We start from the raw sequence: 26,220 nt of genomic DNA, 5'->3' as shown, positions 1-26,220 counted from the left end.
GGGGGGGGGGGGGGGGGGGGGGGCCATGAGCGACCAGCTGGCCTTTGGAAAAACATCTCCCTTCCTTCCCGCTTCACGATGACGGAGAGGCTGGCGTTGGTGGGAGGGCTGCCTGAGCCAGGAACAGCGTGATTCAGGAGCTGCTGGCGGGCAGCTCGGAGCGCTGCCTGCAGCCCCGTTACCAGTCGGAGGGGCTGTGAAAGCACTGGGGGGGTACACGCTGCTCTCTGGGGAGGGTGATGCGGGCAGCCTGCGGGTGCCGGTGCTGTGTGGGTCTGGATGCGTCGGGTTGGCTTTGGGGAGAGGGGAGATCGCAGCACCCTTGGCAGCGCTCTCCGGCTGCACGTCTCCCCCCTGGGAGCAGAGGGAGCTTGCGGAGAGCACACAGGTAGCTGCTGGTTGTTGCTGGGAGATGATGGTTCCCGTGGGGATGCTGGTGGTGTTTAGAGGGAGGGGTGAATGGAGACACGGGGGTGACCCTGATGAAGTAATTTTCTTGTGTGCTGCACCTCTGTGCACCGTGTGCTTGGTGACCTGCCACCCAGGTGTGCACGGGTCCCACCGGTGTCACCCCAGGGAGTGGGGATCCACCGTGGAGGGTGGGGGGCTGCTGTGGGAGCACCCCACACCCCTGGGGCTGCCTGCCTGTGTGGGGATGGTGGTGGTGGTCCCACAGGACACCCCTTGTCCCCGAGGATGGGATTTGAAGTCGCTGTCTCACTGTGAACAGGGCGCTGAGCCACCCCCTGCAGCTGATCCCGCTCTTCCGCCGGCCCCACATGACCTTGAGGCGTGTCACTTGACCTGCGCATCGCCCTCCATCCATCTGGAAAATCGGGTTTAAAACGCAGGAATCGCGCTGAAAGCCCAGATGCTGCTTTCCAGCTGGGGGAGGAGGCAAGGGCTGTGCTTCCAGTCCCCGGGGCTGGCCCCTGCCGGGGGACAGGAGGATGTTCTCGGGGGGGCTATGGGTACCCCTGGGCAGGCAGGGGGGCACTGAGCTTGCAGTGGGGGGTGCAACCTGTCCCCTGCCCTGGACTGTGGTCGCTGCGCTCCTTGCTTCATGACTGTGGCTGCCTGCTCTCCTTCCCTGCCGGCCTCCATATGCCACACTGGTGGCCTTGTCCTCAGCGATCCCCACCATATCCTACCTCCGCTGATGTGAGCGGGATGTGTCAGAGCAGATCTTGTCTCCGCTCGCCAGGCAGGAGAGGTCCCCAGGCTCGGGGCCTTGCGCTTGTCCCCACGGTGGGACAGGGATGGGGGTGAGTGCCTGGGATGGGGGGTCAGGATGGGATCCCCTCTCTGACCCCAGGGTGTGTGCCGGGCAGGGCGGCCTTCTTGGGCTTTTCACCATCATCCCTTGGCCGTGGGGTTGGTGTTTACCCCTGCTGCGAGCCGAGGTGCAGCGCTATTTCATTTGGAAACTCGCTCTGCCACAGCCCCGTCCTCCTCACAAAACATCTGCAGCAAGGGTCCCTCTTCAGCTAGTGACCCCAGATGCTGGGTGCCACCAGCTTCACCGAGTCCTGTGTCACCTTATATCTGCTCTCGGGATGGGAGGAACTGGATGCCCAGACCTGGGCAAGGGTCTTCCCAGCGTTGGCATCGCCATCCTGGGGAGCCCCGTGGTGGCACCGTCTCTACGTGGCAGCAGCTTTCCCTCCTCTCCCTTTGGGATGCTGTTCAACTCCACCTCCGCATCTTGTATTCTTGCCTCCTGGCACGCGGCGTGCTTTTATTTTTCCTGGATCTGCTTGGATGACGAAGCCTGTTGATTACTTGTTTTTCTTTACGAGGCATCCCCCAGCTTCATGTGAGCTCCCGCACCGAGCGGGGATTCAGGGTCTGCGTCCCCGCTGCGGCTCCCTGATGTTGACCCTATTTCTGAACCACAGGTTGAGCCCTGAAACCCCCCTGAACTCAGCTGGGAAAAAAATCAAGTGGGTTTAAAAATACCTTGTCTGTTTGCGCTCTGTTTCTTCTGGCGTCTGCGGATTGTTTTCAAGCGTTTCCCCACAAATGTGGGGGTGAGAAATGCTTCTTTGAATTGAGAGCTGCAGTCTCTATCACTCACATGCCTTCAGCAGCCAGGATGTGGAAGGAAAACTCGGTTGGGGTTGGGAGCGCAGGGTTAGCAGGTTGGGAAGTTGGGGACACCCAAGGTGGGGGTGGTCTGTAAAACACCTCCCCAGTGCTTTCCTGCTGTCTCTGGAGTCGGGGACAGGAGGGCACGGGGACCAGTGGCAGGGCGGGTGGCAGCCGGTGAGAGCTGGGGGCCAGTTAGCCACCGTGGCTGCCAGTTGGCTGTGCGTGTGGGGAGGTGATGCTCAGCCATGCATGCAATTCCCCACCGGCCTTGCGCTCAGACACCAGCGCTGCAAGCTGCTGGGGCTGACCTATTTTCCTGCGCCTGGGTGGTCCCGGCCAGGCGTGGGTCCGGCGGAGCAGCTGGCTCATCCCCTCCCTGGGAATGTCACCCAGCAGTTTGCTGGGGAGCCAGTTGGGGATCCCAGTGTAGGGCTCCCAGTGTGACTCCTCAACACCCATCCCTGGGGCATCTGGGTGGCCTCTTGGGCAACGTGCTTCTCCAGTTGGGCAAGCATCAGCATCCCAGGCTCCATTTGGCGTTGAGGAGCTGAAAACCAAGACCCCACCTTGGTATGCCAGGAGCTGGGGGGCTTGGGAAGTGGCTGAGGTGCTGCCCCCTCCATCTTCTGCTGCTGGTGGAAAGCAGGACTGTCCCTTTGAAGGCGGGGAGGTGCTGGGGACCTGCTCGGGGAAGCGCGCGTCCTTGGATGCTCTTGAGCAGCACGTGACGGCCACTGTCCCTGATCGGTGTAGGGGGGCCGTGGACAGGGAGGGGGGTTCCCAGCCCTGCAGCACAGCCCCTCCTCCCTGGATGGGCACAGTGGGGTCGGGACAAGTCCTGGTAGCTCTTTGCCAGGGTGACAGGGGAGAACTGACACCATCCCCACTGACAGGCTGCGAACGCCTGAGCTCATCGGCGATGCAGCGACAACGAGGGCTGGAGAGGTGCAAGAGTGTCGTCAGGGTGGTGCAAAGTTGGGGGGGGGGTGCAGGAGCTGGGTGCATGTGTGGGTGCACATGGCACGTGTGTGCACAGCAGTCACCCCGCCCGCCTGGGGTCCAGGCAGGGACGTGGCCATGCGGGACCCCCGTAGCGGGGCTGAGCGCGATGCAGCCTCTGCTCCTTGCGGTGGGTTCACAGCTTTGCACCCTGGCATCCCCCTCCTCGGTGCTACCAGCCGGCCCTCCCAGTTAAACAGCCGCCATCCAGTTCGGAGGATGCCTGGCTGGTCATCGGGCTCCTCGGTGGCGGTGCACCCCGCTCCCCTTCCCGCGGGGGCACTCGGTCGGCGAGCCCGTGGGGTGGCCCGGCGCGGGCCTCTCGCCGGTACACGCTTGTGCCAGAGCCAAAAATAGCCGGTGATGCTCGGCTCCCGCGGCGGGGAAGCGGTGATGTCACTCGCCGCCAATCATCGGCGGCCCCGAGGAGCAGCGCGGAGGAGTGGGAACGTGCTTCCCCGAGCATCCTTCCCCCAGCATCCTTCCCTGAGCATCCCCCGTGGAGCAGGCGGTGGCCGCGTGTGCCAGGAAAAGAGGGGAGGAGGTTGGGGGGGGTCCCTTCCTTGGTGGGAAGGGAAATGTGAAGCTGAACCTGGCGCCTGCAGTTTTGGGGACCCCCCCTTGGCTCCCCTCAGCCCTGGGTTTTCCCCTCCCTCTCCTTTCCTGAAAGCCGTGCTGAGGATGCAGCTTTGCTGCTGATGGTGAGAGCAGGATGACGACAGGCTGCAGCTGAGCGGGGAGGCACAGCCGGGGTGGAGCAGCGCCTTCGTTTGAGGCTGAGACCAAAGCCCTGCTTAATTACCCCAGCCGGGAGGAGCAGGGTGCCAGACTTGACATGCAGGTCGCAGCTGGGTTTCAGGATCTCGGGGACACCCGAGGATGGGCGGGCTTGGCTGGAGCATCGCTGCTCCGGGGGCTCAGCCCGGGAGAGCTGCAGGTCCCTGCACGCTCAGTCCCGCTCGCCAGAGGATTCGGGGGCACAAGTGGGGCTGCGAAAGCAGCGTTTTCACCGCTGCAGGGATGCAGGGCAGCCCTGATGGTGCTGCTGGGTGGGGAGCAGCGCTAGGCATGCTCCATGCACCCCCTCTGCTGAGAGCAGGGCATCCCCAAAACCCCCTGGGCACTATCCTGGCCCCGGTGCAGGGGGTAGGAAGCCATCCTGGAGCAGTGGGGACTTGGTGGCCACCATCCTGAGCCCTGGGGTGGCCCTGGCTGCTGAGTGGAGGAGCTTGGGGAACCCCTGCTTGGTTTTGGGGCAGAGGAGACCCGGGGGCTGCCCTTGGCGGAGCCAGGTGCCTGGGGACAGGCATCGTCTCTGCTGTGGCTTTTCTGGGGTCCCTGTCCTCTGGCTAAGGCCAATGCCAGGGTCTGGCAGTGGGATCAGACACAGTTTCTTCCTTCGTCCCCTCACAGGTGCCCTCGGCTCGAGGGAGGAGCCCGAGTTCGTGACCGCTCGCGCTGGCGAGAGCGTGATCCTGGGATGCGACGTGATCCACCCGCTCACGGGGCAGCCCCCTCCCTATGTCGTGGAGTGGTTCAAGTTCGGCGTCCCCATCCCCATCTTCATCAAGTTTGGGTTTTACCCTCCCCATGTCGACCCGGAGTATGCCGGTGAGTCCGGGGAGGGGGGGGTGTGCAGGGGATGTGCTGTGTCCTGGGATGCACGGCTCCGCTCCACCTGTTTCTCCATCAGAAACTGCGCGAGCTCTGTCTCTCATTGCTCGCTTTCCACCCAGTTGGTTTTAATTAAGCAGCAGTGCTAGGGAGCCAGCTGGGCTGCGTGGGACGGGAGCAAGCGAGGCAGAGAAACCCAGGGTGACGCGTGGTGGCAGCGGCGGCTGCTGCGCCCCGGAGCAGCTGTGAGCCTGGGGGGATGCAGGGATAGATGGAGTTGGGTCCACGTGCCGGGCGAAGGTGGCAGGTTGGAGCTGCAGAGCCCACATGGCCGCTCGCCAAGGTGCCACCTTGCCACGTGGACCAGCCCGGAGTGGGGTGGCGAGGTGGGACAGGCCCCTTTCCATGTGCCATTCCTTGGGGAACAGCATCCTGAGGGCCTTACCCTGGGTCTTACCCTGGTTCCAGGCTCAGCAGGGCTTCTTCTGCCCAAATTGCTCCCCTGGAAAGTCCTGCAGCAGGGAGGATGCCAGCACCTGAGCCTGGGCTGAGCCCTGCCAAACTCGGTTCATGCTTGAGCGATGCTGGAGACCTGAGCTTGGGCTGAGCCCTGCCAAACTCAGCTCATGCTTGAGCGATGCTGGAGCCCAGTCGCCGGGCTGGGGTGGAGGTTTGGACTGCCTTGCTGCTGGTCCAGTTTCCTGGGCTGTGCACAGGGTTATGGCGGGGCCGTGCTGCTTTTTGGGAGGCTCCCAGGCCGGAGAAGAGCCTTGGGGCACACCTGCTTGCCGGCTGTACCGCCGCCAGCCCCTGGCCGGGAGCAGAAGGCCGGTGTCACTGTGGGCAGACGCTGCTCGAGGCACCTCGCCTGGCCGTGGCAGCTTGCTCTGCCCTCCTCGCCAGATGGGCGAGCGCGTTGCCGGCTGGCTGCCACCGGCAGCACCGTGCCGTGAGGCTCAACCAGCCCCAAACCCGTGACAGTGGGGCTCTGCCCAGCCCCAAAGTTCCTGCAGCACAGGTGTCCCCTGCAGCGATGCTCGGGGCGGGGGGCTGGTTTGGTGGTGGGTGGCCATCACACGGGGTCAGGGGCCACCGAGCCCATGGCTATGCTCTCCCCATAGGCCGGGCCAGCCTGCACGACAAAGCCTCCCTGCGAATTGAGCAGGTCCGCTCCGAGGACCAGGGCTGGTACGAGTGCAAAGTGCTCATGCTGGACCAGCAGTACGACACCTTCCACAACGGCAGCTGGGTCCACCTCACAGTCAACGGTGAGCCGGGCTGCGGCATGGCGAGGGGGGCTGCGGCATCACCGAGGGGCCGTGGCATGGGGATGGGGGGCTATGGCATCACCGAGGGGCCGCAGTGTGGGGATGGGGGGCTATAGCATCACCGAGGGGCCGTGGCGATGCTTGCGGGCAGTGCCAGCACCCAGACGGGTGTTTCTGATGGATGCTGGACATCACTGGTATCTGTGTCTTGTAGACAAGTGAGCCTGAAGCCATCCAGGCTGATTGCTCCAGCCAGGGCGTGACTTCAAAAGGGACAAACTTTTATTAGGTATCCCACAGTTTAATTAGGCAGAGCTTGTTTAAAGGAGAGACATCAAGAAGCAGGGTTGGGAATGAATCTCCTCTTAACAAACAGATCAGGAAATCAAATCTTTGTTTTCTTGAAATTCAGATTCACTCAAATTACTTTTTCATTTTATTAAGGCTGCGTATTAAACTAATTAGCAAACTGTCATTTTCCACGTCAGGAGAGGTCTTTATTTCTAGCCCAGCAGCAGGACTGTGCCTCTCCTGCTGCAGTGGGGTGGCTGGAGAGGAGAAATGGGCACCGGCAGCTCCTCGCTGGTCTTGCCTGACCTTGAGCAATTAATTTACCCTTTGGGGGGGCGACTGGGCTGCCGCACAGAGCAGAGCCACCTAATTGAGCCCAATTAGTGAGCAGGAGCTTTGCAAGCGGGGCCATCAGCACACCAGCCCTGTCCCTGCCTGCTGAGGAGCTCGCGGGGCTTGGGAAGGAGGAGGAGGAGGAGGATGGTGCCTGCCTCACCTCCACAGCACACACGGATCCTGCAAACCGCTGACCCGAGGGGCTGGAAGTGGCCATCAGCACTGTCCCACCCCAGGCTCGACGCCTTTTACAAAATTATCTGCTTTTTGGGTTGTATGCAGCTCGGGGCACGTAGGGACTTAATAACAAAATTATAACCGTAATCCTCCCGGCCCGAGGAATTGCTTTCAGGGGGAAGGCTGTGGCTTTCCCCCAGCGCATTACAACGCTTAATTTTCTTAGGGGAAAATAAAAATCATTTGGGGAGAAACAAAATATAATTCTTTTTTTTTTCCCCCGAGCAGATTAAATTGCCAACCTGTCTTCCTCGAAAGTGGGCTTTAACAACCTCTGGTAATTAGGGGCGGGCTGTAATCCTGCCAGCCTCTTTAATCAGGAAGGAGCCTTTCGATCTGCACTGCGGCGTTTTCCCGTGTTTTGACAATAGCAAGTTAATGTGCAACGGGGTGGTGGGGCGGGGGGGAACACGGTGCCGTGCCCCGGAGCTTCTGGGGAGGAGAGGGGACAGGGCTGGGGTACGCTGTGGCGTGGAGGGGATGCCCTCAGCAGGTGTCCCCAGGGACAGCCCCTGTGACAGCTGCTGTCCCTGTCCCTGCAGCCCTGCTGGCCTTTGGGGACACGTGGCGTGTCCCCCCCTTTGCAGGCAGCAGCCTCCCCTCTGTCCCCGTGCCCCGTGCCATCCTCCCCCAGACCCACCTGTGACGGGGGGGTCACAGTGGTGTCCCCCTGCCCCGCAGCTCCCCCCACTTTCACGGAGACGCCGCCGCAGTACGTCGAGGCGAAGGAAGGCAGCAGCGTCACCTTGACCTGCATGGCGTTCGGGAACCCCAAGCCCATCGTCACCTGGCTGAAAGAGGGAGACCTTTTGGGTGACAATGGCAAGTACCAGGTAGGTGGGTGGTGGGGGCTATCGTGGGGGCTCCTGGCTGTCCCGCCAGCAGGGACGGTGTCATGGGACCATGGTGGCTGCAGCTCCGCCGTGCCTGGAGCCTGCTGTGCTTTCTCAGCTCTTCTCCGTGCCGAGATGCCCGTTTCCCACCCCCATCTCTGCCTCTAACGCTGCTGCCCATTGGTGCAGGCTGGAGACCCCCCCACCGGCATCCCTGCTGCTTCTTGGTGACTCTCATCCCGGGGGCTGGTTGCTGTGCCGGGTCCCAGAGATGGGGTGGGGGCTGCAGCCTTGGGACACGGGGGCAGGGAGGACTTTTTTTTCCACCCCTCCCAGGACCCTTTTTGCATCCCAGAGGCTCCCTGAGCAGAGATTCCCCCCTGAGCTGTAATTGGTAAATCAGGCATTGGAATCAGTGCAGGCACTAATGAGAGTAATTAGGAATCATTTGTTACTAATTGAAATAGAAGGATGAGGCAGAATGAGGTGGAGAGGAGGGGGCCTGGCTGGGAGCAGGACTCCCTGTGCACGGCGGGGGCTGCTACCCCAGGGGTGACAGTCCCTCACCCATCTTGTCCCCGCTGTGTCCCTGGGGAGGAATTCGGCCGCTCCTCTTGACCTGGGAGGTGGCCCCGTGGGGGCCAAGCTGGGGTCTCCCCCTCATACCCTACCCCAGGGTGGGGAGCAGGGATGCTCCGGTGCGGTGTGAAATGCGGATGGTGCCGGGGTGCTGGGCAGGAGCGGTTTGGAGTCTGCTGCCTGCCAGTCGCTTCTGTGGGAGATGAATAATGTTACCAGGGTTATTTTATTTTTTTAAATTTTTTTTTCCCTTCCCCTTGGCGTCGAGCGTGTGTTGGTTTATTAATATCCGAAGTCTTGCAGAGCGGGGAAACCCTTTCTCAGCCGCCCTTAAAAGCGCCGGCAGCTCTCTGCTGTGGGAAGTGGGGAGGGAGGGTGCCGAGCCGGGGCTAGGGCGCATCCCCACCCCCCTGGGGGGTCCCTGCCCATGCTCCAGGGTCTTCCCTTGTCATCCCCAGGTGAGCGACGGGAGCCTGACAGTGCTCTCCGTCAGCCGGGAGGACAGGGGTGCCTACACTTGCCGGGCGTACAGCATCCAGGGAGAGGCTGTGCACACCACGCGCCTGCTCGTTCAAGGTGAGGCTTCCCGAGCCCCTCCGCCTTGTCCCCAACGGGCTGTGAGGGGCCTCCGTGGGGACAACGGACCCCTCATGGGCTCGGCATCGTGCCCCGTGGCCCTTCGTCCTGTTTGTAGGACGGAAGAATCCGCTTAATTGGGGCAGCGCGGTGCCGATGAGCAGCTGGGCCCCGACGGCAGCTCGGTTTTATTCGGGAAACGGGGGAAGAGATCGAGGCTGTCACAAAGCGCCTCGTCAGATAGCGGTGATGCATGGCAGGCCTCCCGCTCCTTGCTCCTTCTTTTATTAAATAAATCTTTAATTAGGTCAACAGCTACCGGCGGAGAGAGAGGAGCGCGGGGTGTCCTCTGCGTTCGCCATGGCGGCGAGCTGCGGACGCTTGCTGCCGGCTCCTGGCACTTTGCTGTTTTTCCCCCTGGATTTTTCTCGCGGGGAATGCGACCCTGGAAGTGTGCTCGGGATGAAGGCAGGCGGGAGCTCGTGTGTCCTGGGAGAAGCAAAGCTGTGGGCCATGGGTGCAGGGTCCCCCTCCCCAAAGCTGCAGAGATTTGGGGAAAGGGGTGGGAATAACAGATCCTCGAGGTCAGCCCTGTGATCCCGGGGGGTCAGGGGCCAGCCCCAGAGCTCTCCAGCCCCCAGCTGATGATGCTGTGATGGAGCTGAGCCCGAGTAACCGTTGTGGGGACAGTTGTACTGGTAGGGTTGACACCTTTCTCTCCTCCCTCCAGGACCTCCTTTCATCGTTTCCCCTCCGGAGAACATCACGGTCAACATCTCCCAGGATGCGCTCTTCACCTGCCAGGCCGAGGCGTACCCCGGGAACCTCACCTACCTGTGGTACTGGGAGGAGGAGAACGTCTACTTCAAGAAGTAATTCGATTACATGTCTTATGAGAGTGGCTGAGGGAACTGGGGGGGGGGGCCGTTTAGAGAAGAGGAGGCTGAGGGGAGACCTCCTGGCCCTTTGCAACTCCCTGCCAGGAGGGGGCAGAGAGGGGGGATGAGTCTCTGGAGCCAAGGAGCCAGCGCCAGGCCCCGAGGGAATGGCCTCAAGCTGCCCAGGGCAGGGTCAGGCTGGCTCTGAGGAAGGATTTCTGTGCAGAAGGGGATGTTGGGCGTTGGAATGGGCTGCCCAGGGCAGGGGGGGAGTCCCCGGGATCCCTGGAGGGGTTGAAGAGTCGGGCTGAGCCAGCACTGAGGGATCTGGGGAGTTGGGAACGGTCAGGGGGAGGGTCATGGTTGGGCTGGAGGAGCTTCAGGGTCTTTTCCAATGATGATTCTGTGATTCTGAGCTTTCAGCTGGCAGGGTGGTGTGTCCTCTTGCTCCCTTATCATGCTGGGGCCACCACCCTGGGTCTCCCCACAATCCTCCTTCTCTTTTTCTTTCTCAGCGACCTGAAGTTGCGGGTGCGGATCCTGATCGACGGCACGCTGATCATTTTCCGTGTCAAGCCAGAGGATGCTGGAAAATACACCTGTATCCCCAGCAACAGCCTGGGCCGCTCACCATCAGCCTCTGCCTACCTGACAGTGCAGTGTGAGTGCGGGAAGCAGGGCCTGATCCTTCAGGATGGGGCTGGGATTGATAATACCTGTCTCTGTTGTCCTGCTGTGTTGCTGGGAGGCTCTCGCATTGATGTGACGTCAGCCTTCGAACGAGCATGCAGTCATCCTCAGGAACAGGCTGAGAGCATCCCACGGGTGCTTGTAGGGTGTGGGCAACAGGAAAGCAAATAACCTGATCATCTTGGGTAGCACCGTTCTGCCGGGAGTGATTTTTGATGAGGTGGGCATCTTCCCACCGCTGCCGCCGGCACGTCGTCCTCATCGGCTGCATCATGTCGGGCAGGGAAACATCAGATCAGGGCTCTCGGTCTCAACTACCTGCTTGTATTTTTTGGTATTTACTATGGGGCGTTGTTCCTGCGGCGTGGTTTTTCTGTGAGCTCGGTAGCTTTGTGTGTCATATTTTCTAGGCGGTAACTGATCTAAACAAGCAGAGGAGAAGGGGCTGTAGCAGGAGCGTTGCTTCCCACGCTTGTTCTCTCCAGCTCCCCGGGCGGTAATGGGTAGTGTGCCACCGGCGTCCTGTGGTATTCGACAGTAATGGCCTCAATTGCTGCCGCTCACAATTGCAATACTGCTTTGCTGTCAAAGACTGCAGCGGTTTTATTTTATAATGAAAAACAGGCTTGAGCAAAGTGGGCTCACGACTTGTGTTTTGAAGGCTGCCGTAGAGCTGCTGCCCGTAGACCCGGTGCTGGTTACTGGGAAGCCCCCCGCCGGTGCGGAGCCGCTGTGAGAAGGGCTGGTGGGTGCAGTCTTTCCCTCACGGGGATGGCTGGAGGGGCAGGGGCACGGTGTGGCTGGTGCCGTGCCCAGGCAGAGCCCGATTCGCGTCTTGGATGTGCCCAGCTGGGCAGCTCCTGGGAAAACATGCAGCCTCAGGGCATTAAATCTGTCCTGCCGCTAATCCAGGACCACTCGTCAAGCTGTTTAAAATAGCAGGAAAAAAGGCATTTGGACAATCTGCTGCTCAGTCAGAGGCTTCGGCACGAGGAGGTGTACTTGGCTTTTTTGTGCTGCAAACCCCTTCAGAGCAAATTTCCTCATCTGTCCCGGAGCTGATGCCTCAGGAGGGAGGCTTCCCACCGAGGCAGCCGTCAGATGGGGACATGGCTCCAGGTCATTAGTGAGCCAGGCTGGCCCCCAGCCAGTGACCTAGTAGTGAAAGGCTCGATCCCATTACCCTCTCCCACGCTGCCAGAGCCCTTGATTACATTTCCTAAGAGGAGTTAAGCGGAGGAGGGTAAAGCCAGGCAGCACTCGGCAATCTGGGTTATGGTGCCATTGCCAGGGGCACGCGGTTTCGGGGAGAGGTTGGGGTTATATGTTTCAGCAGGAAGGGAGCAGAGCTCCCAAACTTGGCAGCTTTTGCCCCAGGAAAGCAATAGGGAGAGGGCAGCCCCACATCCTCCTCCTAAACACTTTACCTTTACTCTGGGCTTTGCCTTTTTGCATCAGCGGCACAGGGATGCTGCACCCCAAAAAAATGAGTTCATCCCTTAATGCAGCGTAAGCCCCGTCAGGATTTTCCCATAACCTTGTGCTGCCGGTGTCTAGACAAGATTGTAGAAATACTCACTCTCCTTATTAAAGGTAACTTTTTTTTTTAAAAAATGCTTCTTATTAAAGAAAGTCTAGATTCTCTCCAACCCACTCGCACTTAATTAAAAAGCTCTTAGAAGCACTGTTAATGACACATTCTAGACTTGGAGGATTGCGAGACGCCTCTCTGCGTGGGTGGTGCAGTGCGGTGGGGGTTAGGTACGTATTTTAAGCTTTTTGCATCCTATTGGAAAGGGTGGAGGTGGCTGATGCTCAGCGTGACCCAGCCTCGATGAGGCACGAGCTGTGAGTACAAACAGACAGGGAGGTAAAGGGCTCACGGCAGCCCGGCCACGGATTCCTTCTCCCGTCTCGGTTGCTGCAGTTGGTGTGTTTTAAGGCTCAGGGTTTGAAATAGTTTGCATTGCTGGTGTACAAAACCAAAGAGACAAAAAAACCCAAAAAGGGTGGTTTGCTGGGTGTACACCACGCCGTGTAGACATCCCATGGTGGAGCAACTCAGGCTTCAGCAGGACACGAGTCATTGTGGATGTGGGAGCAGACGTGTTTAATGTTTCTTTTTAAATGCAACTTTTAATGAGCCTCAGGCAGGAATACCCTGGGCATGAGTAAAGCCTCCCAGAAATGCGAGGTATTACAGCGGATTTGTGTTTAGCAAGCCTGGAGATAACAGCCTGCAGCAGCCAAGGTGGCGGTGGGGTTTGGAATTCATTATAGAAGCGATGTAGATCCTCTGAAGCCAGGTGGTGGGGGAGAGGTGAGCTCTTTCCCTGTGCTAACGTGGTGCTGCTGCTCTCCCAGATCCTGCCCGCGTGGTGAACATGCCCCCTGTCATCTACGTTCCCATCGGGATACACGGATACATCCGCTGCCCGGTCGAGGCAGAGCCCCCGGTCACACTGGTCAAGTGGAACAAAGACGGACGTCCCCTGCGAATCGAGAAGGTAAGGAAGCCCCCAGGGGAGGGACGTGTGGGGGCACGGAGGGATTCGGACCCTCGTGTCCTCTGCAAGTGCCAGTGAGCATCGTCGGGCACCCTGCCCGTCGGGAGAGAGGAAGCCCCGTGGGTGGGATGATGCTGCTTTTCCTTATCAGCTGTGGGCAGAGTTAATTCAGGTTCTTGTGCAGAGCCAAGGGCGTCTGTAGACGCGCTGTCTGCATCTCCCAGACCTAATGCCTGCTTCCTTCTAAAGTCACCTCCTGATGGCCCTGATTTATTTTTTTTTTTGCCCCCAATGGCAACTGATGGATAAAAGACCCTTTTAACAAGTCTCTGTCTTCCTATAATCATGGTTTGATAGTCTAAGCAAGGATATTAGCCATTAAATATTTAAATAAAACACTCAGTATTTTAAATTTTTTGCTTAAATATTAACAATCCAAAGTTTTTTAATCCCATTTAAACCTACTGCTGCTGTGGGTTCCTGATCCTTGGTGCCTTCAGCCCCTGGGGTGGAGTTGTCTCCTTGGTGCCACCAAGACGAGTTTTACTTGGGGTTCGATAGATTCTGATGTTAAATCTTTTGGGTTACTGGAAGAAGCCTGGCTGTGTGTAGGGAGGAGAGAATCTGCAAGATAAACCTGTGTGTCGTTGGGCGTGGATAGAGCAGGGCAACCCTTCCCAGGAGGGCTGCCTTTGGACGGGCTGATCTTGCCCCCATTTCCTCTCTCTGCAGTTGAGGAGATGACTTGGATGGTGGGAATTGAGTTGGGCATCTCCCAGGGGCACGACAGCTGCCCTGGGTGTAGGTGGGGGGCTTGGCTGAAGGGAAAATAATAAACTGGGAGGGGAGAGTAAGGGATAAGTCAGCTCCCTCTTTCTCACTGTTGCAGTATTCTGGCTGGAACCTGCTGGAAGACGGGTCGATCCGGATAGAGGAGGCAACCGAAGATGCTCTCGGCACTTACACCTGTGTGCCTTATAACGCCCTGGGTACGATGGGCCAGTCTCCCCCTGCCCGACTGGTACTGAAGGTAACTCGCCTCCTAAAATCCTCGCTCTGCAGCCGGGCATATTTGCCAGGAGTTGTGGCCTCTCGTGCCGAGAAGAGCTGCAGCTTTGTGTGGGGTGCTAGGGTCCCAGTCTGGGCAGCATGAGATGTGTGCTTTGCAGGGGTATCTCACGCTGTAATTGGGCTTTTTTAATGTGGATTTTGCAATGTGTGTCATGGAAATGCCTTGCAGGAGCAGCAGCATGGGTTTCAGCACAGGCTGGGCCATGCCCAGCGTATATGAGTATAAGGCTTTGGTAGCGCTGGACCTGGGGTGGTTTGAGGAAACATGTCCCTGGGATGGTCTTTTTGCCAACAGAACGCTTAGCCCTGCTGACCTGGGCTTGGCTTCACAGAGAATTTTAATAAATGGATGATCTGAGCTCGGGAGATGCTTCACGTGCTCTTGCTGCGTGCGGAGCCTGAGGCACACTGGGCTCCCAGTGCAGTTCCTGGTGCGGCTGGGGTGGGAGCTGCTGCCTCTTCCTTCCCTGAACAAAAAGTCCCGTGCTTGCAGGCGGTGATTCATGGTCTCTCGCTGAGGTTCACATAATAACGCTTTGTGTATCATAGACACGCGCATCCGCTACGGCGGCTGCGGAGTTGGTGAAATCAGGTTGATGTCTGACGCGATGTAGGTGGGGTTTTCTTCCCCCGTTTTCCTCTTTAAAACCTGAACAAGATGCCCTAGTGCAGCGACTTTTCAGAGAAAACTTCCCTCCGGGTGTATAATTTGGGGTACCACCCTCTCCGCCGTGGCTTTCCTCGCAATGCCTCACCCTTTCCCAACCCGGAGATGTGTTTGGTTTGCAAAAGGGCTGGTTTTGGTGTGGGAGTGGGTGTGGGTTGATGCTCCTTGCCTTTTCCCTTGGCTGCAGGACCCCCCCTATTTCACGGTGCTACCAGGCTGGGAGTACAGACAGGAGGCAGGGAGGGAGCTGTTGATTCCTTGCGCTGCTGCCGGAGACCCCTTTCCCATCATCGCCTGGAGAAAGGTACCCGGCCTGCCAGACAAATCTGCAGTGCCTTTGGCTTTTGGTGAATATTGCAGACAGAGAAGCCACACTCTGTCCCGGTAAGAACAAACTGCAGGTACAGCTGCTTCGCTTTGGGCTGAGCCACTGCCGTCCTGTCCCGCAGGTGGGTGGGGGAAACCCGGCTTGTGGCCACCGAGTACTTGAATCCCACGAAACCGTCACGGCAGCATCTGCAAAGCTGAACGCTGCCCCTGCCCCGGCCCCCCCCGTCCCTCCTCTTCCTCACCAGTGCTTGCCCACAGGACACCCTCCTCCTCGCTGGCCTGCGAGGTGGTCACCGGCAGGACACAGCAGCCCTGTTCTTGTGGTGGGAAGGGATGTGCCACTGGAGCGTGTCTGGGGGTCTCTTGGCTGTGTTTTGGCAAGGGGCTGGGCTGGTCGGCAGCTGCTTTGCTGCCCCGTGACTTTGAAGACCCTGGGAAGAAGCTGTTTTAATGACGCTGGACCGGACACGATGATTTCAGCATGTCCCTTTCTGTAGAGCAGGAGCTGGTGTGGTGGAACAGCCTGGGAGCAGCCCAGGGCTTCCCAGTCCTCCTCCAGCCTGCCCTTCGCTTCCCACCTTCACTGCTCCTGTAGGAAAGCCACCGTACAGGGGACTTCTGGGCTCTGTCCCCCTGCCAGCATCCCATCAAATGTCCTGTCCCAAGAGTGAGCAGGGTCCCTGCGTCACCCAGGGGCGCCGTCCTCAGTCCTTGCAGTGTGAGGTGCTGGATCTCTTTGAGTTCCTTTTACCAGCAGGAGTTGGTGATTTGCACGGGTTGCAAGTGATCTACCTAAAACTTCTTGGCTGTTCAGTCTTATTTTTCTTCTCCCCAAACCCCCTCCCTTCACAATTCTTATTCAGGTTTCTTTTCAACCCCTCTTATGCCTTCTGGCGGTCCTCCTCATGTCATGACTCTGGGCTTATCCCCCCCCGACTCCAGTCAGGGCTGGCTTGGGCTGGGCTCAGTTTCCCAGTGGCAGAAGCAAGCTCCCTCGCTCCCCATCAGCCCAGCAGCGCTGACCAGTCTCTTGAAGGACTCCTGAAGACTTGTGCTTGGCGCTGGTAACCCCACGTGCCCGTCCACTCCTCTGCTCATCCTGTGTGGCATCGAACCGAGGGTCCCCGTGTCGATCAGCAGAGACCTCTGCATGAAGAATGGCTGAAGAGGACTCAGGTCAACGTGGGATTTGCACAACTTTGGCTGATGAGTGCAGACATGAGTTGTTACAAGATCCATCTTTCCGCTTGGTTTGAGAGCTCCCAGGCACCTCCACGCACGCCATCCTCCTGTGTCCCCGTGGGGCCCTTGCCGCCCAAATCTCTGATGTGCAGGGTCCTGCCCCTCTGCTGCTGGCTGAGGGGCAGTTTGGGCATCCCCTGGGGCAGGCGGTGCCTTCCCCAGCCTGGGAGGGTGTTTGCTGGGGGTGGCCGGTGCACCTTCCTCTGCAGCAGTTTCAGCTTTGGATGCTGGAGGTTGAGCCCCGGCGCTGGGCTCGGTGTCCGTGCGAGTGCCGTGGGGGTTTTCCGCTTGCGTGCGAGCGCTGAGCATCAGCCTCCCTGACCCGTGCCTCTCGCGTTGCCCCGCCAGGTCCTCTCGAAAACGGGGGAACCGGCTGCCTTGCCACGACCGGAGAGACCAGATCCCTTGCTGGTGGCCGGCGGCGTTCCCTGGCCCGCGCAGGTAGCTTAGTGACCCCGCCACCGCCTCGCCCTGCCCCGCAACCCGCTTCTGAGTCGTGTCTTTTTTCTCTCTTTGCCCGGCTTTCCCCCCCCTGCTCCTTGCCCAAGGTAGGGAAGCCCAGCAGGAGCAAGCACAACACGCTGCCCGGCGGCACCCTGCAGATCCGCTCCCTCGGCAAGGACGACCACGGCGAGTGGGAGTGCGTCGCCACCAACATCGTCGCAAGCATTACTGCCAGCACCCACCTTACCGTCGTAGGTACGGGCAGGGCGGGGGACGGGGCCTTGGGTAGAGTCCCCCAGGCAGTGCATGGGCAAGGCAGGAGGTGGGGATGCTTCCCGTGAAGAGGAATGTCTCCTTTCAATGTTATTTACTGGTGGAGGTGCCTTTTTCTGCTCTGTTATTTTGGCCGCCTGCGGACACAGCTGTCCTCCTGCTGTTTCTAGCAGAAATTCCGCGTGGTCTTTGCTTGGTGCAAGAGGAATCCCCTCAAATCATGGCTGGGAGCAGCCCTCTTGCCTTTGCCAGCTGGTTCGTGGTCTTGCTCCCCTTTAACCCCTCCCTCTCCCTCCACAGGCACAAGCCCTCACGCCCCGACCAGCGTGCACGTTGTGGTCGCCATGACCTCTGCCAACGTCTCCTGGGAGCCCGGCTACGACGGTGGATACGAGCAGACTTTCTCAGTTTGGTACGGCCCTCTGTGAGTCATCCCGGCATGCTTTGCTCTCTGCTTCTTTTCTTTCCTAGCCGACCCGAGCTTCGAGCAGCCGAGGGGGAGGAGGGTGGGGAGGGTGGCCTTGCCCGCCTCTACGCCCGTGGGCATTGCAGGGCTGAGCTCCCGTTCGGTGTCTCGGAGAGATGGGTGGTGGTGGGATCACGTAGTTCCTGTGTTTCTTCTCCCTTCTGTGCTAGCCAGTATTTCCATCTGCCCCAGCAGGTTTTATTCTGCTTATGGTACAAAGGAGATGCTTTGCATTCGTGTAACTTTGCTTCCGGCATCTAATTTCAAGATAAACTGTTTATGAAGCTTAAGAGCCAGAGAGAGGATGGAAAATACCACCTTTATAGAGTGCGTCCTGGAAGAGCTGTGACTAAGCAGAAATGATCTCTCCTTGCTGTGTGGCTCTCTGGAGGTGCTTAATTCCCACCTGAGTTCACGATCAGCTCTGAGCCTCGTGGGGCTTTGCTCCCATCGCTCCCGTGCCAGCCTGCGCTACCCAAAGCCAGTGGGGGCATCCCACCACCCCACAGTGGGGATGCTGGCTTTCCGCCAGGGCAGGGGAGGGCGAAATGTAGCTGCAGCGAGGTCAGGGTTTTCTTTGGGCTCTGCACTTGCTCTTGGCTTCTTCTTGGCTTTGAAGAGCTGGACTTGGAAATGGGGAGGGGATGACGCTTTCTCTTCCCAGGCCTGGGCTGGTGTTCTTCAGCCTTTCTCCTTGCTCTCTCTTTCCTTCCTTGCCTTAATTTGCCCCAGTGGAGACTGCTGATAGCATGGAGAGAGGGTAGATGCAGCCTGTAATAATTTCTGCTCTGCTCCAGCCTGAGGCTGGGGCTGGACAGTCTGTTAGGAGAAGGAAAGAAGAAATGGAGCGAGCAGAGGGGAAAAATGAGGGAGCGAGCAGAGTGGTGCAGACTTTGCTCTGATAAAAACGTCCTTGGGAAGGAGGTGGTCACCTCAGAGGGAGCTGACAGCTGCTGCTGCTGGGTTCCTGCCTCCTCGAGGCTCTTCCAGACCCTGCACGGGGAGAGCACGAAGCTTACCCGAGGGAGTTTACAGGGATAGGGAGGTAGAGACCCATCCTGCCCGGAAGGTTGGGTGTGAGCCCTGGGGGCTGTGCTGCTCCCTGGGACCAGGGATCTGGGATGGTGCTGGGCGTCCATAGGTTTTCCTCCCTGCTCTGGCTATGGGATGCTTGAGCAAAACACGGCTCTGTCTCCTGAGGAGCTCATGCTCCCCTCCTGCTTCTGCGGTTGTTGGTGCTGGAAATGCAAACCCCGCTCTGGGGGGATGGCCAGGGCCACCACAGCATCCCACCTGCACGCGTGCTCTCCCTCATCACAGGTGGGCTCCCATCCCTGGGGGGAAATCAGTGCTGTGTTAACTCTCCACTCTCACCCCTTGCTGTTGTGTGCCTGCCCACAGCAGCGCGGGGAAGATGGGTTGCTTGGTCGGTGGGGGTTCAGTGCTGCAGGAAAACCCTCTCAGGGTGATGGCCTGCTGCTTCTTCACTGCCCTTTACAGGGGCAGATTATTTGGTGGATTTACCTGCCTGTATGCTGGTGGCTACAGAAATGCCCGCTTCCTATGCAGAACAGACCGTCTGCAGTAATCCTTCCCAAATCCTCTGCGGACACCACCGAAACCTGCAGCAAGGGCCTGGGGCTCCCTACAGCATCTCTCTACTGATACTTGCAGTATCGTCGCAGCGCGGTGACGCTGCTTCGGGCCGTGGGGCCCTTTTGCCGCGGTGCTTGGCGGTGGGGTTATGGCTTGTGGAGGTGGCTGCACGCTCGCCTGGGCTGGGGTCGCACTGGCACGGCTCTGGGAGCCTTTTTTGGCCCGGGGCTTGTGGTTTAGACCTGTCCTGTGCTCCTCACAAGTAACCTCTGCTGCGCTGCTGAACCCCTGGTTATGCCCTGGGCTGTGCTGGCAGCCCCCAACTTGTGCAAATATGGCAAAAACGGTGATCTAGTTAAATGTGTCTTGTGGGACTGCATGTACAAGGCTACAGCTGAGGGAAAACTTGGCTCTGGCTCGGGAGCTATCGAGGTGTAAATGGGAACAGGGCCCATCTCCTACTCCAGCCATCCCCTTTGCAGCACTCACCAGAGTAAAAATGCACCAGCTGCCACTTTTGCCCATGGGAATCTGATGGAGATAACCCCCGAGTGGGGCTGTTGGCACTGCTTTTGTCCCTGACCCTGCTCAGAGGGTGCAGGCAGTGCACAACAGCGGGGAGGGCTGGTAGCTGTGGCCGTATGAGCTGGGGGATGCTGGTGTGGCCCAACGGGACGGTGCCCCGTGCCTGGCAGTCCTCGTGTGAGCCGTCCCTGAGCCAGCTCTTGGGTGGCGAGTGGCTGCCCCACGTCCATACACATCGCTGCTGTCAAACCAAACCATTGCTCGGGAAAGCTCCATTCTCACTCGAGAAGTTAATGCTGCTTCTTTGTCCTCCCTGTCGAAGGCACCTTCCCTGAGGATGCTTCCTTTTCTCTTGGCAGGATGAAGAGAGCCCAGTTTGGCCCCCACGACTGGCTGTCTCTCCCAGTGCCAGCTGGTTCCAGTTGGCTACTAGTGGATACCTTGGAACCGGAGACTGCCTACCAGTTCAGTGTCTTGGCTCAAAACAAGCTGGGCACCAGCTCCTTCAGTGAGGTGGTCACTGTGAACACTCTAGGTAGGTCGTCTGTGGAGAGAAGGAGAGGAGGGCGTTCAGGAAGTGCGTGGGGAGAGGTGGCCCTTTGTCTTGGTCCGTGTGTCCTATTTTCTGGGGATGGAGATGCTGATCAGCAGCAGTAGTTTCCAGCCACCTAGAAGATAGTTTGTGGAGGGTCCTGGATGAAGGTCGTAGGCTTTGCTGGATGCGTGAGGCTCCTGAAAGCTTGTCCTAAGAAGCAGCGTGGGAGAACTGTACTGTAGCGCAGTCACTTTTCAGATCTTCCTTAAGTTCAGCTGGGGTCAGGAGGTATTAATAGAGCACAAAATCGCTTGCGTGCGGCTCAGAGCAGGAGCTATCACAAAGGGCCTCATGCTGGTACCTGCCTTGGGGCCATCTCGGGCAGAGGGGGCAGGAAGCAGGAGGCTTTTCTAGTGCTGTGCCCCTTTACTTGGACTCACTGCATTGTTAGTCCCCTGCTTTTTTGGAAAGCCACTTTTATGTCTCTGGATAAGAGAGCCTGTGCCTGAGATGTGCCCTAAACTCATGGAAGATGGGAACTGCCTCTGCTGTGGTGGTCCATCTGCTGCTGCTGGGGCACGTGTGGAAGAGCATCCTCTGCGCTTCCCCTCGGGCCATCCCAAAGGTGTCCCTGTCCTGTCTGCTCTGTCCACAGCATTCCCTGTAACAACTCCAGAGCCTCTGGTGTTGGTTACCCCACCGAGGTGCCTAACAGCCAACCGGACACAGCAAGGCGTCCTCTTGTCATGGCTTCCTCCTGCTAACCACAGCTTCCCCATCGACCGCTACATCATGGAGTTCCGTGTCGCGGAGAGGTGGGAGATCTTGGATGACGGCATCTTGGGGACCGAGAGCGAGTTTTTTGCCAAGGACTTGTCCCAGGTAAGCAGGGGCCTGCCCACACCGCACCTCTGGTGTCGTACCATCTGCTGTGGCTCTGGGGAAGGTTTTGGGGTGGCTCGGTCGCCCTTGCTGGGGTCTTCAAGGAGCAGCTGGGCAAGGTTGGGGGTTGTGGTGGGGGTCGTGACGGATGTGCTTGTGTTTCAGGACACCTGGTACGAGTTCCGGGTCCTGGCGGTCATGCAGGATCTCATCAGCGAACCCAGCAACGTTGCTGGTGTGTCCAGTACAGGTAAGGGGTGACTCCTTCCTCTACCCCCAGCTGGTTTTGTGCTTTTGAATGAGACGCTGAGGCTGGGAGCTGGGCTGATGGGTTAGGATTGGTGTCCTGGGCATGCTGCTGGCCCCGTGCTGCCTCCTGACACAAACAGATCAGCAGCACTCGGGGCGGGTGAGGACAAACGGCCCCATTTAGTCCCTCCTGCAGAGCTCGGTGTTGTCCGCTGGTGCAGAGTGACAGCGCATCTCGGCTCTGTGGGGGTGCCTGGAGAACAAAGCTCCGAGCGGGCACTGCGCAGCCTGGAAATGGGAATGAAAGGTGCAGAGAGGGAAACGTAGCACTGCAGTGCAGAGTCCAGGAGGGGGAAAAAAAAAAAGCTTTTCTACAGGAGACTGCAACGTGCTGCAGCTCCTGCACGTACCCTGCGCCCCGGTCCAGCTCGGGGGATGCTCCTCCAGCAAGGGACAGGACGTGATGGTGATGGGGAAGACAAGAGCAGCAGGAGATGGGGATGCGGCGAACCCTGCTTTCATGGAAAAGCCGAGGAGCCACCCAGCTCTGCCTCACGCAGGAATGCAGCAGTCTCTCTCTGCCCTCAAGTGGTGCCGGCGCGGTGTGGAGAGCCTGCCTGCTGCAGGCTGCCTGCTTGCCTGTGCCCTTCCTCCTCTCGCACAGTTTTTCTGATGAGGTTTGGCAGCATCCCCAGGGCGTGCGTGTGCCCTGGCCTTGGGCAGCTGCCCTCCCAGGCTGAAAGCTGGTGGTCCCAGTAGGCAAAGACATGCTGATCCTGCATGTGGGAGCGCTGGCGTGGGCAGGGTTTGCGTCTGCAAATGGCCACAGCCGAAGTCTGCTGGTGGTTTGGGTGTAGATGTGGTTAGCGAAGGGGCGTCACGGGCGTTCAGAGCCCAATTTTCGTTGAAAAGCTGAAAAGGAAGCACTGGTAAACAGGATAAAATAGCCATGTGCTGCTGCAGCGGGTCGTTGTGCCAGGAGATAACTGCAGGTTTAGTGCAGCTGTGTGCGCTTGTACGTATTTGTGTGGCATGGAGGCTTCTTCCCTGGGGGTCCGTCCGCTACAATAAAAAGGTTTATCTGGTGCAAGGTCACTAAATCCCTTAGCAGTGGCCTGCAGCAGCACTGCGTGCCCTTCCCACCTGGGCTGGCTTGGAAACAGGGTCTTTACTTCAAGATTATCATTCCTGCTACCAGTTGCCTTCACGCTGTGGTAGGTCCCCAGGGAAGGCAGCAGGCAGGGGTGTGTGCGTAACACCTGAATGTTGTGTTTTTTCCCCCCAGATGTATTCCCTCAGCCTGACCTGACGGACGAGGGTCTAGCCCGCCCAGTGCTGGCTGGCATCGTTGCCACCATCTGCTTCCTGGCTGCTGCCATCCTCTTCAGCACACTCGCCGCCTGCTTTGTCAACAAGCAACGCAAACGCAAGCTTAAGCGCAAGAAAGGTGAGTCCATCCCCAGCGTCCTTCCTCCCTCCCACCTCTTCCTCGTTTCTCCTCCCTGGTTGTGTTGTGGTGGTAACCTTCTTCCCTGTCTGTCTCTTCTTCCGCCCGTGCGCGTCCTCAGGTGAAGCCCTGACTTCATCCCTCAGCTGTGCCTGAAAGCGCCCATGGTCGGGAGCGGGAGAGGCAGGGTGGGTGAAGAGGAGACAGAGAAACTAGCCTGGGATTTCCGAGGGAGCGCTCTCGCGTGGTGATAACTCCTAGAGCCGGGGGTTTAGGGCTGGGGTGTCCTCTGGGCCAGAGATGGGTGGGGGCACCACTCACCTCCTCGAGGTCCTCCCCACCCCGGTGCTGGGCTCTCCAGCTGTTTTCTGCCCAGCCCGGAGCGGGCAGTGCCTGACCGCCGCGCTAGGCTAGAGAAGACCCCTGCCAAGGAGACCCCCGCCGCTCTGCTTCCCGAAAACTGGGGCTGCAGCCGCTGTACAGGAGCGGCTGGCAGGGAAAAGGGCGGCTGGGAGAGCCAGAGCGGGCAGGGGAATTGGCTCCTTCTCCTCTAGCCTGCGAGAGTGTGGCAGCAGGACGGGCAGGACCCTGTGACGGGAGCTGTTTGTTGTTAGCAACCATTAAAGTGCTGGAGCAATGAAACCTTGGCCTCTCGTTGAGTGTCTTTTGTTGTCTTGATGTTGAGTTTGTCTTGCCTCTGTCGTGTTGCGCCTCCTTAGCGTTCTCTCTTCTTTCCCCTTTTTATTCTCTTCCAGACCCTCCTCTCTCGATAACCCACTGCAGGAAGAGTTTGGAGTCCCCGTAAGTATCTGTCTTGGATGTGGCACCAGGCTGTGGGTCTTCAAGGTGCCTCCTTCCTACAGCTGTTGCAAAGCTGAAATGGAAATGTCTGACCGTGTTTGGCTGCTTCTGATGAGTTGTTTTGGGCATTCCCTGAACCTGTGGGAGCACGACGGTTCACAAGAGGCAAATGGGCTTTGGAGCAGAAAGCGGCAGGGCCAAATGCAGCGGACTTTAAGCCCGTTGGGTCCCTGTCGGATCTGTGGACGTTGACCAAAGCTGGAGTTGACTTGTGGAACTCAGCTGCACACCCTGCTTGAAGGGGCTCCTTAGGAGAAGGGCTAGCCTGCTGCGTGCGGAGTCCTTTGTGCAAGCTGAGTGTAGTTTTTGGGTGATTCTCTGTTGGCTCTGGTTTTTCTTGGTCAGTTCAGAAAATCTTACACCTGTGTCTTTTCTCACGGAGTGCCCTGCCACAGCCTCTTTCCACACATGCCCAATGGTGGTGGGTTGTCACTGCACTGTCTCTGGATTTGTTACCTTTTGCCTTTCAGTCCTGTTTGTCCAAGGCTTTCTGGATAGGGATGAGTGAACTATTCTGATGCTCTCTGCCTTTTGAGGCTCTCAGCCTGAAGTTTGAGTGTTGAGAATGGGATAAAATATTGGCCTGAAATGATCTGTCAGCATCTCTGAGTGAGAGTTGCAGGAGGGGACATTTACCTCCTCTTGGAGGCTCTCCTGGGTGTGGATAGCTCAGGTGTATGTAGGAAAACCTTTGAAGGAGTTGGAAGTGAGCTCTGGATCTGTCTTTCGTCCCGCTAGGGCTGCAGACCTTGTTGTAAGGCGTTGATGGAGCTTGTTGCAAAGTGTTGGTATGAGCTCCCTGCTCTGAGGGGGATGCTGAGGGTGCCAAGCTCCGCTTCCAAGGAGCGGGACTGACGTGTGCTACTACTGGTCCCCTGGCCTGTGCCGTGGCCAGGCAAGACTCTGCCATCCTGGTTAGCCCCTGCAAACTTCTCCCTGTGGTTCCTCATGAGAGTTGCTAGTACATTGTTCTCCGGATCCATCTGGCAGTTCTTCTGGGTGAGAAGACCTCCTTTCCTCTCCAGGTGACAGTCCCCTCTCTCGGTTTTTCTCCCTTGTGGTCCAGGTTGTCTTCCGGCAAGGTGAGTCCCGAGAGCATCCGCACACTCCGTCCCCCCTCGGAGTCCTCCGACGACCAGGGTCCGCAGGCCAAGCGGATGCTGAGCCCCACCAAGGAGAAGGAGCTCTCCCTTTACAAGAAGACCAAGCGAGCCATCAGCAGCAAGAAGTACAGCGTCTCCAAGGCGGAGGCCGAAGCCGAGGCCACCACCCCCATCGAGCTCATCAGCCGCGGGCCGGACGGCCGCTTCGTCATGGACCCAGCGGAGATGGAGCCCTCCTTGAAGACACGGCGGATCGAGGGCTTCCCCTTCGTGGAGGAGACAGACATGTACCCGGAGTTCAGGCAGTCGGATGAGGAGAACGACGACCCCGTTGTCCCCACCTCCGTCACCGCCCTGAAAGCCCAGCTCACCCCTCTCTCCTCCAGCCAGGAGTCCTACCTTCAGCCACCAGCATACAGCCCCCGGTTCCACCGGGCGCTGGAGGGTCCCGGCACCCTGCAGGCCACCGGCCAGGCCCGCCCGCCGGCCCCCCGGGCTTTCCACCACCAATTTTACGGTTACCTCAGCAGCAGCAGCCCCGGGGAGGTGGACCCACCGCCCTTCTACATGCCAGAAGTCAGCCCGCTGAGCTCGGTCATGTCCTCCCCACCGCTGCCCCCCGAGGGGCCTTTTGGACACCCCACCATCCCCGAAGAGAACGGGGAGAACGTCTCCAACAGCACGCTGCCCCTGGCCCAGACCCCCACGGGGGGCCGGTCCCCTGAACCCTGGGGCAGGGCCGAATTCCCCTTTGGCAGCCTGGAGCCGGCCCCGGCGCCGTTCCCCCACCAGCTCCAGTCGTGTGAGGCGGCCGAGGGCACCCAGCCCACCGGCTGCCTTCCTCGGGGGCCGCCCCCCTCATCCCTCCAGGTGGTCCCCGCGTCCTACCCGGGCATCCTGCCCCTGGAGGCACCAAAGAGCTGGACCGGCAAGTCACCCGGCAGGGGCCAATCCTCTGTGCCCACCACCACGAAGTGGCAGGACAAACCTATGCAACCCATGGGATGTCAAGGGCAGCTAAGACATACCAGCCAAGGTATGGGCATACCCGTGTTGCCTTACCACGAACCGTCCGAGCCCGTCGGCCCCAGCGGCACAAGCACATTCAGCCTGGACACCAGGTGGTACGAGCCCCAACCCCGACCTCGGCCCAGCCCTCGGCAGGTCAGGAGGGCTGAGCCCAGTTTACATCAGGTGGTGCTACAACCTTCGAGGCTTTCACCTCTGACCCAAAGCCCCCTCAGCTCCCGCAACAGCTCCCCAGAGCTGACCGCCCGTGCCCGGCCCCGGCCGGGCCTCATCCAGCAGGCTGAGGTGTCAGAGATCACCCTGCAGCCCCCCGCGGCGGTCAGCTTCTCCCGCAAGTCCACGCCGTCGACGGGATCCCCCGCGCCAAGCAGCCGGGGAGGCAGCCCCAGCTACCGACCTACTGCCACCTTCGCCTCCCTGGCCACCGGCTACTCTGGCTCCCAGGGCTCCTCCCTGCCCGTGGACACCATGGATGTTTTCGGAGACATCCCCTCTCCGAGGAGGGCTGGCGAGGAGATTCTCCAACCGGAGCCGACATCCACCACGGTAGCCGCCACGGGGTAAGTGTGTGAGCCCCGTGGTGCCCCCCCCAACCCCGGCC

The 26,220-nt window shown here is 59.2% G+C and overlaps 1 protein-coding gene across 1 annotated transcript in view; it reads left to right on the top strand.

Moving 5' to 3' along the window:
- Positions 1-4,448: 4,448 nt before the first annotated feature.
- The window catches only part of IGSF9B (immunoglobulin superfamily member 9B), a 31,090-nt gene continuing 9,318 nt past the window's right edge, over positions 4,449-26,220 (top strand). The window contains exons 1-18 of the mRNA XM_026863574.1: positions 4,449-4,701; positions 5,826-5,972; positions 7,518-7,669; positions 8,707-8,824; positions 9,555-9,696; positions 10,218-10,363; positions 12,757-12,899; positions 13,789-13,929; positions 14,825-14,941; positions 16,558-16,650; positions 16,758-16,908; positions 17,227-17,350; positions 19,873-20,048; positions 20,704-20,930; positions 21,096-21,180; positions 22,465-22,626; positions 23,382-23,427; positions 24,554-26,179. Coding sequence (XP_026719375.1) covers positions 4,449-4,701; positions 5,826-5,972; positions 7,518-7,669; positions 8,707-8,824; positions 9,555-9,696; positions 10,218-10,363; positions 12,757-12,899; positions 13,789-13,929; positions 14,825-14,941; positions 16,558-16,650; positions 16,758-16,908; positions 17,227-17,350; positions 19,873-20,048; positions 20,704-20,930; positions 21,096-21,180; positions 22,465-22,626; positions 23,382-23,427; positions 24,554-26,179 — 4,049 coding nt within the window. The remainder of the gene's footprint in view (positions 4,702-5,825; positions 5,973-7,517; positions 7,670-8,706; positions 8,825-9,554; positions 9,697-10,217; positions 10,364-12,756; positions 12,900-13,788; positions 13,930-14,824; positions 14,942-16,557; positions 16,651-16,757; positions 16,909-17,226; positions 17,351-19,872; positions 20,049-20,703; positions 20,931-21,095; positions 21,181-22,464; positions 22,627-23,381; positions 23,428-24,553; positions 26,180-26,220) is intronic.

This window comes from Athene cunicularia, assembly GCF_003259725.1.
Source record: "Athene cunicularia isolate RWA chromosome 24 unlocalized genomic scaffold, athCun1 chr24_part1, whole genome shotgun sequence".
NCBI lineage: Eukaryota > Metazoa > Chordata > Aves > Strigiformes > Strigidae > Athene > Athene cunicularia.
Note: the sequence above shows the minus strand (reverse complement) of the source record. Positions and strands in the feature narration are given on the sequence as shown.